Source organism: Aspergillus mulundensis (genome assembly GCF_003369625.1).
Source record: "Aspergillus mulundensis strain DSM 5745 chromosome Unknown scaffold_3, whole genome shotgun sequence".
In the NCBI taxonomy this organism is placed as follows: Eukaryota; Fungi; Ascomycota; class Eurotiomycetes; order Eurotiales; family Aspergillaceae; genus Aspergillus; species Aspergillus mulundensis.
In genome coordinates, this window is record NW_020797891.1 from 1,434,667 (window position 1) to 1,448,670 (window position 14,004).

The 14,004-nt window shown below is 52.5% G+C and overlaps 4 protein-coding genes across 4 annotated transcripts; 2 read left to right on the top strand and 2 right to left on the bottom strand.

The window, feature by feature from the left end:
• Positions 1-1,006: 1,006 nt before the first annotated feature.
• On the bottom strand, positions 1,007-2,496 carry DSM5745_04223 (uncharacterized protein; the record flags this gene model as incomplete). Its single annotated transcript, XM_026746239.1, has 2 exons — positions 1,007-1,435; positions 1,498-2,496. 2 exons carry the CDS (start codon positions 2,494-2,496, stop codon positions 1,007-1,009), a joined length of 1,428 nt encoding a protein of 475 aa, XP_026605235.1.
• A 1,157-nt stretch (positions 2,497-3,653) lies between these two features.
• On the top strand, positions 3,654-5,020 carry DSM5745_04224 (cardiolipin synthase; the record flags this gene model as incomplete). The annotated part of the gene is made up of 5 exons (XM_026746240.1): positions 3,654-3,684; positions 3,727-3,925; positions 3,975-4,285; positions 4,330-4,594; positions 4,891-5,020. 5 exons carry the CDS (start codon positions 3,654-3,656, stop codon positions 5,018-5,020), a joined length of 936 nt encoding a protein of 311 aa, XP_026605236.1.
• A 1,633-nt stretch (positions 5,021-6,653) lies between these two features.
• atrF (ABC drug exporter AtrF) lies at positions 6,654-11,210 on the top strand (the record flags this gene model as incomplete). The annotated part of the gene is made up of 1 exon (XM_026746241.1): positions 6,654-11,210. One exon carries the CDS (start codon positions 6,654-6,656, stop codon positions 11,208-11,210), a length of 4,557 nt encoding a protein of 1,518 aa, XP_026605237.1.
• Positions 11,211-12,059: 849 nt separating this feature from the next.
• DSM5745_04226 (uncharacterized protein) lies at positions 12,060-13,888 on the bottom strand (the record flags this gene model as incomplete). The annotated part of the gene is made up of 5 exons (XM_026746242.1): positions 12,060-12,862; positions 12,927-13,342; positions 13,435-13,601; positions 13,654-13,725; positions 13,781-13,888. The coding sequence occupies 5 exons, from the start codon at positions 13,886-13,888 to the stop codon at positions 12,060-12,062; spliced, it is 1,566 nt and encodes a 521-aa protein (XP_026605238.1).
• Between the last annotated feature and the right edge of the window lie 116 nt (positions 13,889-14,004).

Genomic DNA, 14,004 nt, shown 5'->3' on the forward strand with positions numbered 1-14,004 from the left:
AGATAAAATGTCCAAGTAATTAGGGAAACAATCTATGGCGTAGATAGTGTAAAACTACGGCCTAGTCAAAACAAACACCAAATCACCGGAATTCAACTTGGTGTACGTATGGCCTCAATAAAGACCCCCACAATAGCTGTTGTAATCGCGCAGCAGGTTGAAGGTGGAGGTTTGACTCTAACTCCTGGAGATAGACCTTAGAAAGTAAGTGAGGGAGTTAGAGGAACTAGGGTTTCGCGGGGGATTGGTGGGCGTATACATTTTGTAGAGCTGGAAGCAGATGGTCCTAAATGCACTGCGAAAGTACTGATAACTGCATTGGACGAACTGTCCTTTGTAGGAAGCCCTGCTCCACCCATTCTGTAACTGGATTCTGCGATGGCCTAGCTCGTCGTAGTAGCTAAACTTCTTTTCTTTTCTCTCCAGGTAACGGCAAGTTTTTGCACGCCTCTGAAAGGCCCGTCGGTCTGAAGACTCGGTACGTCCACGATGGGAACCTCCCAGGTCGGATTTGGGATGGGTTGGCCTTACACGGTCGTGTCCCTCTGGCAGGGGCTGTTGCGTTCTATGATCTTGTGCGGGAAGGGAGAAATCTGGTGTCGTGGGGAATATTCCGATGGCGGGGTGAGCTTTGGAACTCGAGTAATTCGCCATCGTAGTTGTGGGATTCCGCATAGTGCATTGAGAAGCTTCGGTTTTCGGAATCGGACGGAGAGGTCGTGGCTTGGGGATTGCGGGATGGGGAGAGAAGGGGAGAAGGAAAGACGAGCAGATATTGCATCCGTAAGGATGGCTAGTCCGTCAGCGAATGGAAGTAGGTCAGGCAGATGAAATTAGTTTGCAAGAGTATATTCCATTGGGAGGTAACAGAAAGAGAACAACTAGGTGCTGAAATGGGTATGCTCATAGAAACAGGAAATCACCGGCACCTAATGTCACGTTGCGCCATACCATGCCATGCTAGAAAAGAACAACAACCACCCTACTCCTATGATAATGCTATACCTCAGCGGTGCCCCCTCCGTGTCTTAGTCCGCTGGGTCTGAGTGCTACCCTGGCCGTTACTGCTCGTTCGAGCAGGCACATGCGGTGTTTCCGCAAAGTTTGGTTTGGATTCGATGCCGCTTCGTTCTCGAATTCGGTCATTCGCACGGGGAGACATTTGTGCAGGATGCCTTGGGTGAGATGCAGGATGCCTTGGGTGAGATGCAGTATGCCTTGTCCGCGGCCACCGTTTATACTCTGGAACATGTCTTGGTTCGCCTCCGTATCCATATCCAGGATGTGGTGGAAACGGGTAATGAGCTCCATCTTGTCCACCTGGAAACGGCATTGGCATGGGATCCGGGCCCGGGTCTTGTATCGGCGATGGCAAGGGCATTGGATCTGGGCTGTCTGGTTGACCTTGGGCAGCTGAACTTCCTCCTGCCGCAGCCTATCCCGATATTATTATCAGCATCAGCATTTAAATGTGACTGTTTGAGTTCGAATACTTACCACAACCTTCCCTCCGGACATCGACACGTACTCATCGAGCCCAGTAACCAATTTTGCAAAGTTGAAACCCCTCCTCGATGGTCCTGAGTGCGAGTGCGAATGGGACTTTGGCTTCGAATCAACTCCAAACCGCTGCCCAACACTTATCCGGAAATCAACACCCCTCTTCCTCCTAACAGCCCGATACCTCCTCCATAATTTTACCCACCAAGCCGGATAGTTCCCCAATAGCCAGCACTGCAGCACCGGCTCGATCTCCAGCACAAATTGCACTCGGCTCTCCGCCCCGGGTTTGGCAATCAGCATCGCGAATGTGAATTCCCTCGGCAAGCCGGAGTGCTGCAGCGTGTTTTCTTCCAGCGTCCAGACGATCTGGGTGGCCGGTATGCCATCCTTGCTTCGGACGGACCCTTGAATGCGCATCATCTCATAGCGATTGAAGCGCCCGTTCAATCCTGCTGCTGGGGAGAGAGATGCGAGGAGCGGGAGCTGCGAGACCCCCAACGACCCGGAAAGACTGTAGTTCCATTGCATCGTTTCGGGAATGATAGAGCCATGGAGAAAGTGTGGAGCGTGTTTGAGAAAATGCGGGTGGTTTGGTGTGCTGCGTGAGCTGGAAGTACTAACACTGCTCTTATCATTGCTAGAACCGTAGCTGAAGGTCGGGTAGTTTAAAGAAGCACGAATCGTCGCTGCCTTGAAGCGGTGGTTCCTGGTATCCGGGGAGTGGAAGGCAAAGCTCACAGCGAGGAAGTCGACACAGTCGATATCACGATCCGATACGGCGGCGGTTGCGTAGTGGCCGTGCTGGAGGCGCTGGACGTGGGCTGTGATGTAGGCGTTTCCTGGAAGACAACGCTCGTAGATGCAGGGTCTGTTGATGCTGAGACGGTGGTCTGGGATGTTGGGGTCGCACGGCTCTTGTTTTGCATTGCTTGTGCTCTGTGGGCCGTGTGCTGCAGTGGTTAGAACCGGCGCTGTGAGATGGTTTAGCACCATGGTTGCAGCTAGGTGAAGGACTGTCCATAGAGACCAGAGGTAGATTCGGGGTGTAAATATCGTGGATGAGCTAAAAGGTGAACGTCATTGTGTTAGTGCAACTCATCTGGTGAGGCTCGTCAGGTGCGCTGTCAGGTGCGAACGCAGTAGACTATAGCATGGGCCATGGGACCCATTATAGGCAGCCGACATTTCTGCCTCACTTATACTTCTTGTGACTCTTGAGGTCTCATTTGAGTTTCTTTCTTGATGTTTTTTGTATCCTTGGTACGGGTCAAAGCTTAGGGATGGCTGGTCTGTGTTGTAAATATATAGAGCTGCAGTAGCAGTAGATATCCGCATGTACCTAAAAGATCACCACCATCACCCTCGAACAAGCTCAACATGGACGCAATATATCAAGATTGCCGAGGTGGTTTCATTCTTAAACAGTCGGTTGTTCGGGAAATCAACCATTTCCAGAATTTTGTTAGCATGTCCATTGTCCAGGGTGCCAACAAAGCTTGAGCGGCGCTAGCTAAAAAACAAAGAACTAAAACAAAATCAAGATACTTGTGAATCAATTTTGGTGGTACCGCCAGGCCCGGGCCATTTACAGTTATACTCCGTACCTGCGAATAGCAACGAGCTTCTGCACATCTGCCGACTCCCGAGCGATGGAGGCTGAAGCCAGACAGGGATGATGCCTGTCACCTGACCGGATCAGCATTTGTCCGCACCGCCGAGCATAACGTAAGCTTCCAGACCATCTGCTCTGGCCGTTTTGTATAGCTTCAATTTACACTTTCACTTTCACTTTCACTTTCACTCCGTATATATCTTCGAATTCTCCCTCATCGCCCCTTCCTCATAGTGTCCAGCTTACTGCATTTCTCCTATCTGTGGACAGCTTGTCAGTTGACTTTCACAGCGTCATTGTTACGCCAATTGCAGTGCCCACGTGAGCTGTTTGCTGGCCTGCAAAGAAAAGACAGAGCTCCGTATAATTGGACCAAACACTCAAACTCGCGGAAGGTGCACATACTCGTTTTACGATTACTGGACCGGAGCTTATGAAGTCGCTTGCTTGCTCATAGCACCTCAGTACCTGGATCGAGCCAGGTTGAGGAGATTCGTTCGAGCCCATAATTGCCAGCTGAAACCACTGATCGTACAACATGGCAAACTCCTTGTGCCCCTTAGCTGTCCGTACGTCGAAGCTATGTCGGCTGTCGACGTCTCATTTGATAGGACAAAGCATCATCAAACCCGGCTGGCAAGCCCTGCATAGCAATTTCGGCCAAAGGACACATCGAGCGTCAATAATCACGTTGGCTACGGGCACTCAGAAGAGACCTGGATTAGCTCTAACCAGAGATTCTCGGCCATGGACGCTCAGATTACGACAAAGAGGCTTTGCGACAAAGTCCGACCCGGAAAAGCCAGCAGGGTCTGTTCCTTCATCTGAGCCCCGGTAGCTTGGTCCTGACTTTGTATAGGCCCAAGAAATCGCCGATTCTCTCTCGGATCCCGCTTCCCAGCACCCATGAAAACATCTACACCATCCCCAACATTCTCACTCTCTCTCGACTGGTTGCTGCACCTCTGGTCGGCTACTTTCTGGTGCATGAGCAACATGCGGCGGCGCTTGCTCTGTTTGCCTACGCAGGCATCACGGACCTTGTTGACGGGTATATCGCACGACGATATAACCTGCAGACAGTTGTTGGCACGATCATTGACCCAATGGCTGACAAGCTGCTGATGACAGTGGGTGTTGCTTGTCTTGCGGTTAACGGGTCAATACCTGGTAAGACTGTCCACCTATCTACTAGCCACAACTAACAAAGGTAGTATGGCTCGCTGTGGTTATCCTCGGTCGGGATGTCGGTCTCGCAATTTCTGCGATCTATTACCGATGGATCTCCCTCCCGCCGCCAAAGACCATGGCCCGGTACTGGGACTTCTCGCTGCCATCGGCGGAGGTGAAGCCGACCGGTATCTCAAAAGTCAACACAGCTCTGCAGCTGCTGCTTGTCGGAAGCGCGATAGCCCTTCCCGTGGTTCCAGAGGCGTTCATTGACGCTTGGCATTTGAAAGAAACAATGACTGCATTCCAGTAAGTTAACCATCTCTTAGCAATTTTTTTTGGCGCGAGCGGACTAGGAAGCCTTGGCGTACAAGAGGAGTGTTTGTGACTACATAAGCACATACGACCACAGGGTGTGGAGAACAGGGCTTCCCGTCCGCTCAGCCGTACTTAAGCCACACGCCGGCTGGTTAGTAGTATGGTGGGTGACCACATGCGAATCCCAGCTGTTGTATGTTTTTGCTTTTTGGATTCCCTTTTTTCTTCCTTTCTACGTTTGTCTCCTTCTTTTATGCTTTTATGTTCACCAAAAACTGACATGCCAGATATCTTGTCGCTGCGACCACAATCTGGTCCGGTCTTAGCTATGTCTTTTCCAAGGACGCCGTCAAGATCCTATCTAAGGAGGAAGTCCAGAAGCGCATTGCTCGGGCCGCGGGGAAGAAAAACCCATGATTCGAGCAGATTCCCTGTATATACAGTAGGGCAAAGAACAGGGGGCATTGGTTCGCTTATCGTGGTGGCTTTAAGCATGCGTTAGTTAGCACGCCAATTGATCTATCGGATTGCGACTACTTGGCGAGTACACCGAGCCAACTGCTTATCAAGAAAGACGAATGGACCGCATAGCGGTGTATTACGGAGTAGAAGCAAACTGCTCCGCAGCGTCACGAACCTATATTAGATGTTATCTAACTGATATCTCACCGACAACTTGACCACTCGGACGATAGATAAAGAGCGCATGACCCGAATTCTCTGACTCTGGGCACTCGATCCTTCTGTATATCTACTTCGAATATTGCAGTACGATTGGCTGCGTATGCGTATGTACTCTGACCTCGAGTCAAGAGACGTGGAGATAGCTCGATGTCCGAGTCCGACAGCACAAGCCAGGCTGCCAGGACAGAATAAGTGATCTGAAACAGACACCTGGGCACCTGATGGCTGATGCATAGATGCCGCAGCTGTAGCCGAGTCGAGACGCCGCATCGGGTCCACGGGTCGTCGGTGACAGTTTGGCGAACCCGCAATTGGGCTGGCCGACCGGCTAAAGGCCTGCTTGGCGTAAGCCCAGTGGACCGTGGAATTCACATTCCGCAGAAAGGCAGCGCCTGCCTGAGCGCTTAGGCAAGCACATGAATCATGACGGGATCGGCTGTGGCTCGGAGACTTTTGAATCTGATACGGATGGATTATTCACGCCTCGGAGTTGCGGGCTTACACTCGTTGTTGCTGTTTATGGTGCTTACTGGATGAGCTCTGTACTCCGAACTATCGTATATTATCAGTTTGATCAAGAATGAGTCAATGCTGCCTCTACCTGTCGTAACTCGTGGTGTCTCCAAGCTGCGGTGTATACTTCGGAGACTAGTGAGTCAGCAATGCTTAACTCCGCCTGCCAATCACTTTCCAACGTTTTCTCACTTTTCTTCTTTTTCAGAAATTTTCTTCGTCAGAACCGTCAACCGGTTCCAGGTTAATCTCTTGGAGGACCCACGATATCTTGCCGATGACCTGAAACGCCCAATGAGATGCCCGGCCATCATCATGAATCATGGGCCCTGTTCTCGACCCCCACCGGTTGTCGCCCAGGCCACTGCACCTCTCTCGTTGTTTCTTCGGGCTTCCAGGCTTCAGGCTTGCTTCAGCTGGCCCTTCGGCTAGGGTTCTCTCTGATCGACCCGATTCCCAGTCTTCCTTGACTCTGATTCAGGGTGTTCTCCTTCGGTTTCGGCCACATCCTGACAAATCCGCCGCCTGCTTACTCGCCATGCCCGGAGTTAGTAATGCTAACCCCCAGCCCTTATAACCATGACGCAGTTCTCCCTTTCTCGTCTTTTTGACTACTCTTCCTTTCCTTTCTTTCGTCGTTTTCATTTTCGAGCTCGTTGTCCTCAGGGGACGTGAAGCTGCACCCTCTCCACTCTTCTTTCCTTTTCTTTCAATTGTTTTGTTGTACATATCAACCTCGCGCTATACATAATAACTACGCCTCCGATCATAACCACTCTTTAACCACCTAATCATACATAATCCGATTGATCGAACCCAATACCTTCACCACCTAATCCACGAGCAGGTCATCATGGCCGAACACGCTCACCCAACCCAACTCCCAACTGTCGCGGGCGAAGTCCCGTCCGACACCACCATGGTCTCCGGCTCCAGCAGCGACACTGATGCCTCGTCCGCCCACCAGTGGGGAGAGCAGGGCCCCGAGCCCGTCTCCCGCCGTGGTGCCATGGAGGACTACGAGGAGATGCGCAGGGAATTGACCAGACTGAGTCTGCAGCGCACCAAGTCCACCACTAAAGACCCCCATCGCATGCGATCCCGCGCGAGCCAGCACCAGGACCCCGAGAAGGCACTGGAGGAGGAAGACCTCGAAGGGACGGATGAGGATGAGTATGGTGGCTTTGATTTGACCGACTTCCTCATGGGCGGCCACCTCGAGCGGCGTACCACCGCAGGAGACCCTGCGAAGAAGGTGGGCGTTGTCTTCAAGAACCTCACCGTCAAAGGCGTCCAGACTGGCGCTTCTTTTGTTCGAACCCTCCCGGATGCCGTTATTGGAACCTTCGGACCGGACCTCTACAATATCATTTGCCGCTATGTCCCCCAGCTGCGGTTCGGAAAGAAGCCGCCTGTGCGCGACCTGATTCACGACTTTACTGGTGCAGTCCGTGAAGGAGAGATGATGTTGGTGCTTGGTCGCCCCGGAGCCGGTTGCTCGACCTTTCTCAAGGCCATTGCCAACGACCGCGGTGCTTTTGCTTCCGTCGAAGGTGATGTCAGTTACGGTGGTCTCAGTGCTGCTGAGCAGGATAAGCACTATCGCGGCGAGGTCAACTACAACCAGGAAGACGACCAGCATTTCCCCAACCTTACCGTTTGGCAGACCCTCAAGTTCTCTCTGATCAACAAGACCAAGAAGCACGACAAGGAAAGCATCCCGGTTATCATCGATGCCTTGCTGAAAATGTTCGGTATCACCCACACGAAGAACACTCTCGTCGGTAACGAGTACGTCCGCGGTGTCTCGGGTGGTGAGAGGAAGCGTGTCAGTATCGCAGAAACCCTCGCCACGAAGTCCTCCGTTGTTTGCTGGGATAACTCAACTCGTGGTCTTGATGCCAGCACTGCCCTTGATTACGCCAAGTCTCTCCGCATCATGACCGACGTTAGCAAGCGCACTACCCTGGTCACTCTTTACCAGGCTGGTGAGAGTATCTACGAGCTGATGGACAAGGTGCTTGTCATCGACTCTGGACGCATGCTTTTCCAAGGTCCTGCCCATCACGCCCGCCAGTACTTCGTCAACATGGGGTTCTACTGCCCTGAGCAGTCGACCACGGCTGACTTCCTGACTTCCCTGTGCGACCCCAACGCTCGTCAATTCCAGGAAGGTCGCGAGGCATCTACCCCCAAGACCCCGGAGGAACTTGAGGCTGCTTTCCGCCAGAGCGAATTCTACAAGCGCATCGGAGACGAGGTCCAGGGATACGAGGCCCAGCTCCACAATACCAACCGCGCCGACACTCAACGCTTCCAGAAGACTGTTGAATCGTCCAAGAGTAAGACTGTCTCCAAGAAGTCTCCTTACACTGTTTCGATAGCCCGCCAGGTGGCTGCTTGCGTTCGCCGCGAGTTCTGGCTTCTCTGGGGTGACAAGACTTCTCTCTACACTAAGTACTTCATCATCATCTCTAATGCCTTCATTGTCTCTTCTCTGTTCTACGGTGAGCCGCTGAACACCAACGGTGCTTTCCCTCGTGGCGGTGCTATCTTCTTCTCGGTTCTCTTCCTCGGTTGGCTGCAGTTGACTGAGCTGATGCCTGCGGTTTCTGGACGTGCCATTGTTGCGCGACACAGAGATTATGCTTTCTATCGGCCGTCCGCTGTTGCTATTGCTCGTGTGGTTGTCGACTTCCCGGCTATCTTCTGCATGTGTGTCCCATTCACCATTATTGTGTACTTTCTGGCTGGTCTTGATGTCTCGGCATCCAAGTTCTGGATCTACTTCCTGTTCGTGTACACCACCACGTTCTGTATCACGTCCCTGTACCGCATGTTTGCCGCTCTGTCACCGACCATCGACGACGCCGTCCGGTTCTCTGGTATCGCCCTGAACGTTCTGATCCTGTTCGTTGGTTATGTCATCCCTAAGCAAAGCCTTATCGATGGCTCGATCTGGTTCGGATGGCTATTCTACGTCAACCCCCTGTCGTACAGTTACGAGGCCGTCTTGAGTAATGAATTCTCCGACCGCGTAATGACCTGCGATCCTTCCATGCTTGTCCCGCAAGGCCCCGGTGTCGATCCCCAATACCAAGGATGCGCTCTTACCGGATCTCAGCTCGGCTCAACCGATGTTTCAGGTCGCGATTACCTTAGCACGACGTTCCAGTTCACGCGCCACCACCTCTGGCGCAACTTTGGTGTTGTCATTGCTTTCACCGTCCTGTACCTCTTGGTCACCATCTTCGCTACCGAAATTCTTTCCTTTGTCGGCGGCGGCGACGGTGCGCTGGTTTTCAAGCGCTCCAAGAAGGCCAAGCAAATCAAGGCCGCTACGGAAAAGCCCAACGATGAGGAAAATGGTCAGGCCGGTGCTGTGACGCAGTCTGGAGGCGCCAACGAAGCGACCTTCAACAAGCTCTCGTCTAGCGAGCGCATCTTCACCTGGAACAACGTCGAGTTTACCGTTCCCTATGGAAACGGAACCCGGAAGCTGCTCAACGGTGTTAGCGGATACGCGAAGCCTGGTCTCATGATTGCGCTGATGGGTGCCTCTGGAGCTGGAAAGACAACTCTTCTGAACACACTGGCTCAGCGCCAGACAACTGGTGTGATTGGTGGAGACATGTTCGTGGACGGTCGTCCTCTTGGTACTGACTTCCAGCGTGGAACTGGTTTCTGTGAACAGATGGACTTGCACGACATGACTGCTACTATCCGTGAGGCTCTTGAATTCTCTGCTCTGCTCCGTCAGGACAGGAACATTCCCCGCGAGGAGAAGCTTGCCTACGTCAAGCAGATTATTGACCTTCTGGAGCTTGAGGAGATTGAGGACGCCATGATTGGCTCGCTCAATGTCGAGCAGAAGAAGCGTGTCACCATTGGTGTCGAGTTGGCCGCGAAGCCCAGTCTTTTGCTCTTCCTTGATGAACCTACCAGTGGTTTGGACAGTCAAGCCGCCTTTTCGATTGTTCGCTTCCTCAAGAAACTCTCTCAGGCCGGCCAAGCCATCGTCTGCACCATCCATCAGCCCTCCTCTATGCTCATCCAGCAATTCGACATGGTTCTTGCCCTCAACCCCGGCGGTAACACTTTCTACTTCGGTCCTATCGGCAAGGATGGCAAGGATGTTATCAAGTACTTCGCCGACCGCGGCGCCGTCTGCCCACCAGCCAAGAACGTCGCCGAATTCATTCTTGAAACTGCCGCAAAGCCCATCAAGCGCGAGGGTAAGACGGTCGACTGGAACGAAGAATGGCGCAACTCCGAGCAGAACCAGGAGGTTAAGAACGAAATTGAACGCATCTACCAGATTCGTCGCGACGCCACCGCCAACGACGACCAGACCGCCCAGTACGAATTCGCCGCTCCAACCCTAACCCAGTGCTACCTCCTTACCCGCCGTGTCTTTACCCAGTACTGGCGTGACCCGTCCTACTACTATGGCAAGCTCTTCACAGCCGTCATCATCGGTATCTTCAACGGCTTCACCTTCTACATGCTCGACAACTCCATCGCCTCCATGCAAAGCCGCATGTTCTCACTCTTCCTGATCATCCTCCTCCCCCCAATCTATCTGAACTCCACCCTTCCCAAATTCTACATGAACCGCGCCCTCTGGGAAGCCCGCGAGTACCCCTCCCGCATTTACGGCTGGGTCGCGTTCTGCACGGCCAACGTCATTGCTGAGATTCCCATGGCCATCATCTCCGCAACAGTCTACTTCCTCCTCTGGTACTTCGCCGTGGGCTTCCCCGTCACCGCTTCCGCGTCCGGCTACGTTTTCCTCATGACAATGCTCTTCTACCTCTTCATGGCATCGTGGGGTCAATGGATCTGCGCATTCGCGCCATCCTTCACGGTCATCTCGAACGTCCTCCCCTTCTTCTTCGTCATGACCTCCCTCTTCAACGGTGTCGTCCGCCCATACTCCGACTACCCCGTTTTCTGGAAGTATTGGATGTACTACGTCAACCCAGTCACCTGGTGGATCCGCGGCGCCATCTCCGCCGTCTTCCCCAGCGTGCAGATCTCCTGTGCGACCGCCGAAGCAACACACTTCAATCCTCCTCCTGGATCAACCTGCTCCGACTACGCGTCTAACTTTGTCAACAATATCGCCGGTGTCGGGTACCTTGTGAACCCTGGTGACACGAGCGACTGCCAGTACTGCCCGTACGCGGATGGAACGGAGTACATGAGTACCCTGAACGTGCAGACCGACGACAAGTGGCACTCTTTCGGAATCTTCCTGGCTTTCGTCATTATCAACTGGGCGCTCGTGTACTTCTTTATCTACACAGTCCGTGTTAGGAAGTGGTCGTTTGGAATGGGCCACTTGTTTGGTGGTGTTGGAGCTGTGCTCGGAGGTGTGAAGAAGTTGTTCTCAAAGAAGAAGAACTGAGTGGTCTAAAAGAGAGAGTGTGTGTTGCTGAGCAATATGTTGATTGATATGGTTTGATTTGAGTTGATATACCAAGATATAGATAGCGTTTTTTTTTTTTTGGTGGTGCTGCAAAAGTTGCAATTGCATTGGAGGCGTACTTGAGTTGGTTCTACAATCTATATAGACACGATAAGACAGTTAATAATATAAAAGTACATTATTCATTTCATTGTATTTCGGAGTTGTCCATTTTCATTGATGATGAGATATGCATAGACGGAGCATTGACAAGTAATAGTTAACTTTGCAAGACACGCGATAGATACTGAAGGAAGTTGAAGCGATACATGTCACCTGGTATACCTTTTGCTTCCTTGCACCAAAAGTATGCTTATACACATCAAGCACTGTTCAGCCTTGCTATGCCATCCCAGGACCGGAAGAAGATTCTCACAGAGTAGAGTGCTCCCGCTCATGCTTCGAAGCCTTCAAATGGTCCGATAGACACCTAGAGCACCAAAACCCCTCGTTGCACACGCGCCACGTCCGCACCAAATCCCTCAAGCTCCGTGCATGGCCAGCATCGCGCACGTGGCGCATAAGCTCATCATGGCAGTCAAAATATTTCATGGCATACGCGGCTCCGAACGGAATCGTGGCCTGTACTCAGGGTACTATGGTCCACATAGCAATTAAAACAGGCAAATCTCTCGCCGCATGGGCATGTTAGGAGCTCGTTCTTCCGGGTCCGTGATGGTGCCAATGGTCTCTTGTCAGACTGAGCATGAGAAGTGCGCTCGGCCTCTTCTTTCCGCCTTGTCGTCGCTATACGTGTTTTTTCTGGCTTTGGTTGATACTGCGGCAGCCTTACTGATGGAGCAGAGTCCGTTGTTGCAGGCAGATTGACAGCGTAGCTAGTATATGGGGTCCATTGGGTTCGCTCGTTGTGTGCTGGTGTGGCAGAGGGCCGCAGAGGAGAACAGTGCGGACTTGAGCATCACTAGGGTATGAAGGTCCCAGAGACAACGACCCTGGATACGCTGCCTTTGCCTCATCCTTGACTTTTTGGTCTCGTTCGTATTTCTTGGTGAGAATACTATTGACCTCTTCTTCTGTGTAGCCAAAGTCGTGCACTAAGCGATCTCTGGTCTCTTTGTTACGCCTCTGCTGCTCGGCGATACTGATCCTTTCCCTATTGAAGAACTCGTTGGGCTTTAACGCTGTATAGCCAAACTCATGCGCCAAGCTCTCGTCAAGCCCCCTCTCATCTTCGGTGTTTCTGACCTTGGTTCCTTCTAGATCGGCCTCATTTCTAGAGCCCCATGAGCCATTACTCGCGCTTACTTGGCCTGCTGCAAACGATGAAGATGTGATTGCACGTGGAGCAAGTTTTACGGTCTGCTCAGGCTGTCGTGGTGGCGTGCCGCGACTGTCGCGTTTGGATGTTTCTCTTCGCTGCTGGTACCGGCTTGAATCTCCTGCCAACGACCCTGCCCGAGTGTTTCTGAGAAATGACTTTGGCGATGATATAGACGAAGCTGATGATATAGAAGTATGGCGCGGACTCCATGAGCCGAGTCCTGGTTCGGTACCTGAGTTTCCGCGGGACGCTGTCAACGCCCAGGCATTAGAGTCGACCTGGTCCCAGGCAGTGGTCCCCATCGTTGACTCTGCAACCGATCTATATCATATCAGGACTGCTGGCTTCTCTTGCGCTTGGTGTCCATGACTTACCCCTGATCCCCAATCGTGGACTGCATGGAGAGCCAGGCATGAGCCAAGAGTCATGGATTGTGAAGCGTGATTGCGCCTCCGGGGCCATTGCTCCCAGCACAAGATCTGTACAGTACCGGCTCGAGTTATCCAAAGGCCCAGTAATGAGTTCCGTCTTATAGTGATCGAGGTAATCGATCAATCGTCGGTTATTGGGAAATGGAGGAAGGCGGTTCGCAGGCCGAAAACAACTGCCCCAAGTGCCCGAATGTCGACCGCTGCTGTATACTCGGTCATCGACTCTTCGATGAGCTCCGGGGCCATGTATCCCCGCGTGCCAATTGATTGTGTCGCACCGCCCCATCAACGCTTTTTGCCAGGCCAAGGTCGGCAAGCTTGACACGCCACCCGGGCCCTGGCTCGGCCACGAGGATGTTCTTGTGGTCTGTCAGCCTTATTTAGTGGACCCAGGGCGGATTATACCTGCGGCTTCAGGTCCCTATGTACAAAATTCTTCTCATGCATATACCGTAGGGCTTGGGCAACTTGCTTCGCAATGGAGGCTGCCTCTGGCTCGGGGAAAGATCGAAAATTGACATATTGCTGGAGGTCGCCGAAGTGCAAGTAGTCCATTGCTATGTAGAGATAATGCTCGTCATTGAACCAGCCGAGACATTGCACGAAGTGATCTCGATACTTTTCTGCATCAGCTTGACAAGGAAGGACTGCTGGGGCAATTGTCGCTTACCTCGGTGACGTGGGGGTTCGAAAAGGCGACCAGGGCTTCGAGTTCCCGCTTGGACATTATCGAATAACCAGCCTGGACCATACGAGTCTGCTTGACAGCCCAGAAGGCAATTTGGCTGGAACCTGACACGCAGTGCTCCTGCCAGACATCGCCATACGGTATGATCCGCTTCCCAGGCGCTTGAGGGACCGCCAACACTCCAGGCCATACGGGGTCCGATGGAATCGGTCGCCATTTTGTCGAGTCGAGTCTCCAATTTCCAGTTAGCCAGCGAGGTGCTAAAGAACTCCTCCATTGTGATGATTTGTGATGACAAAGGTTATCGCGGCTGAGCACCGAATGATATATTTC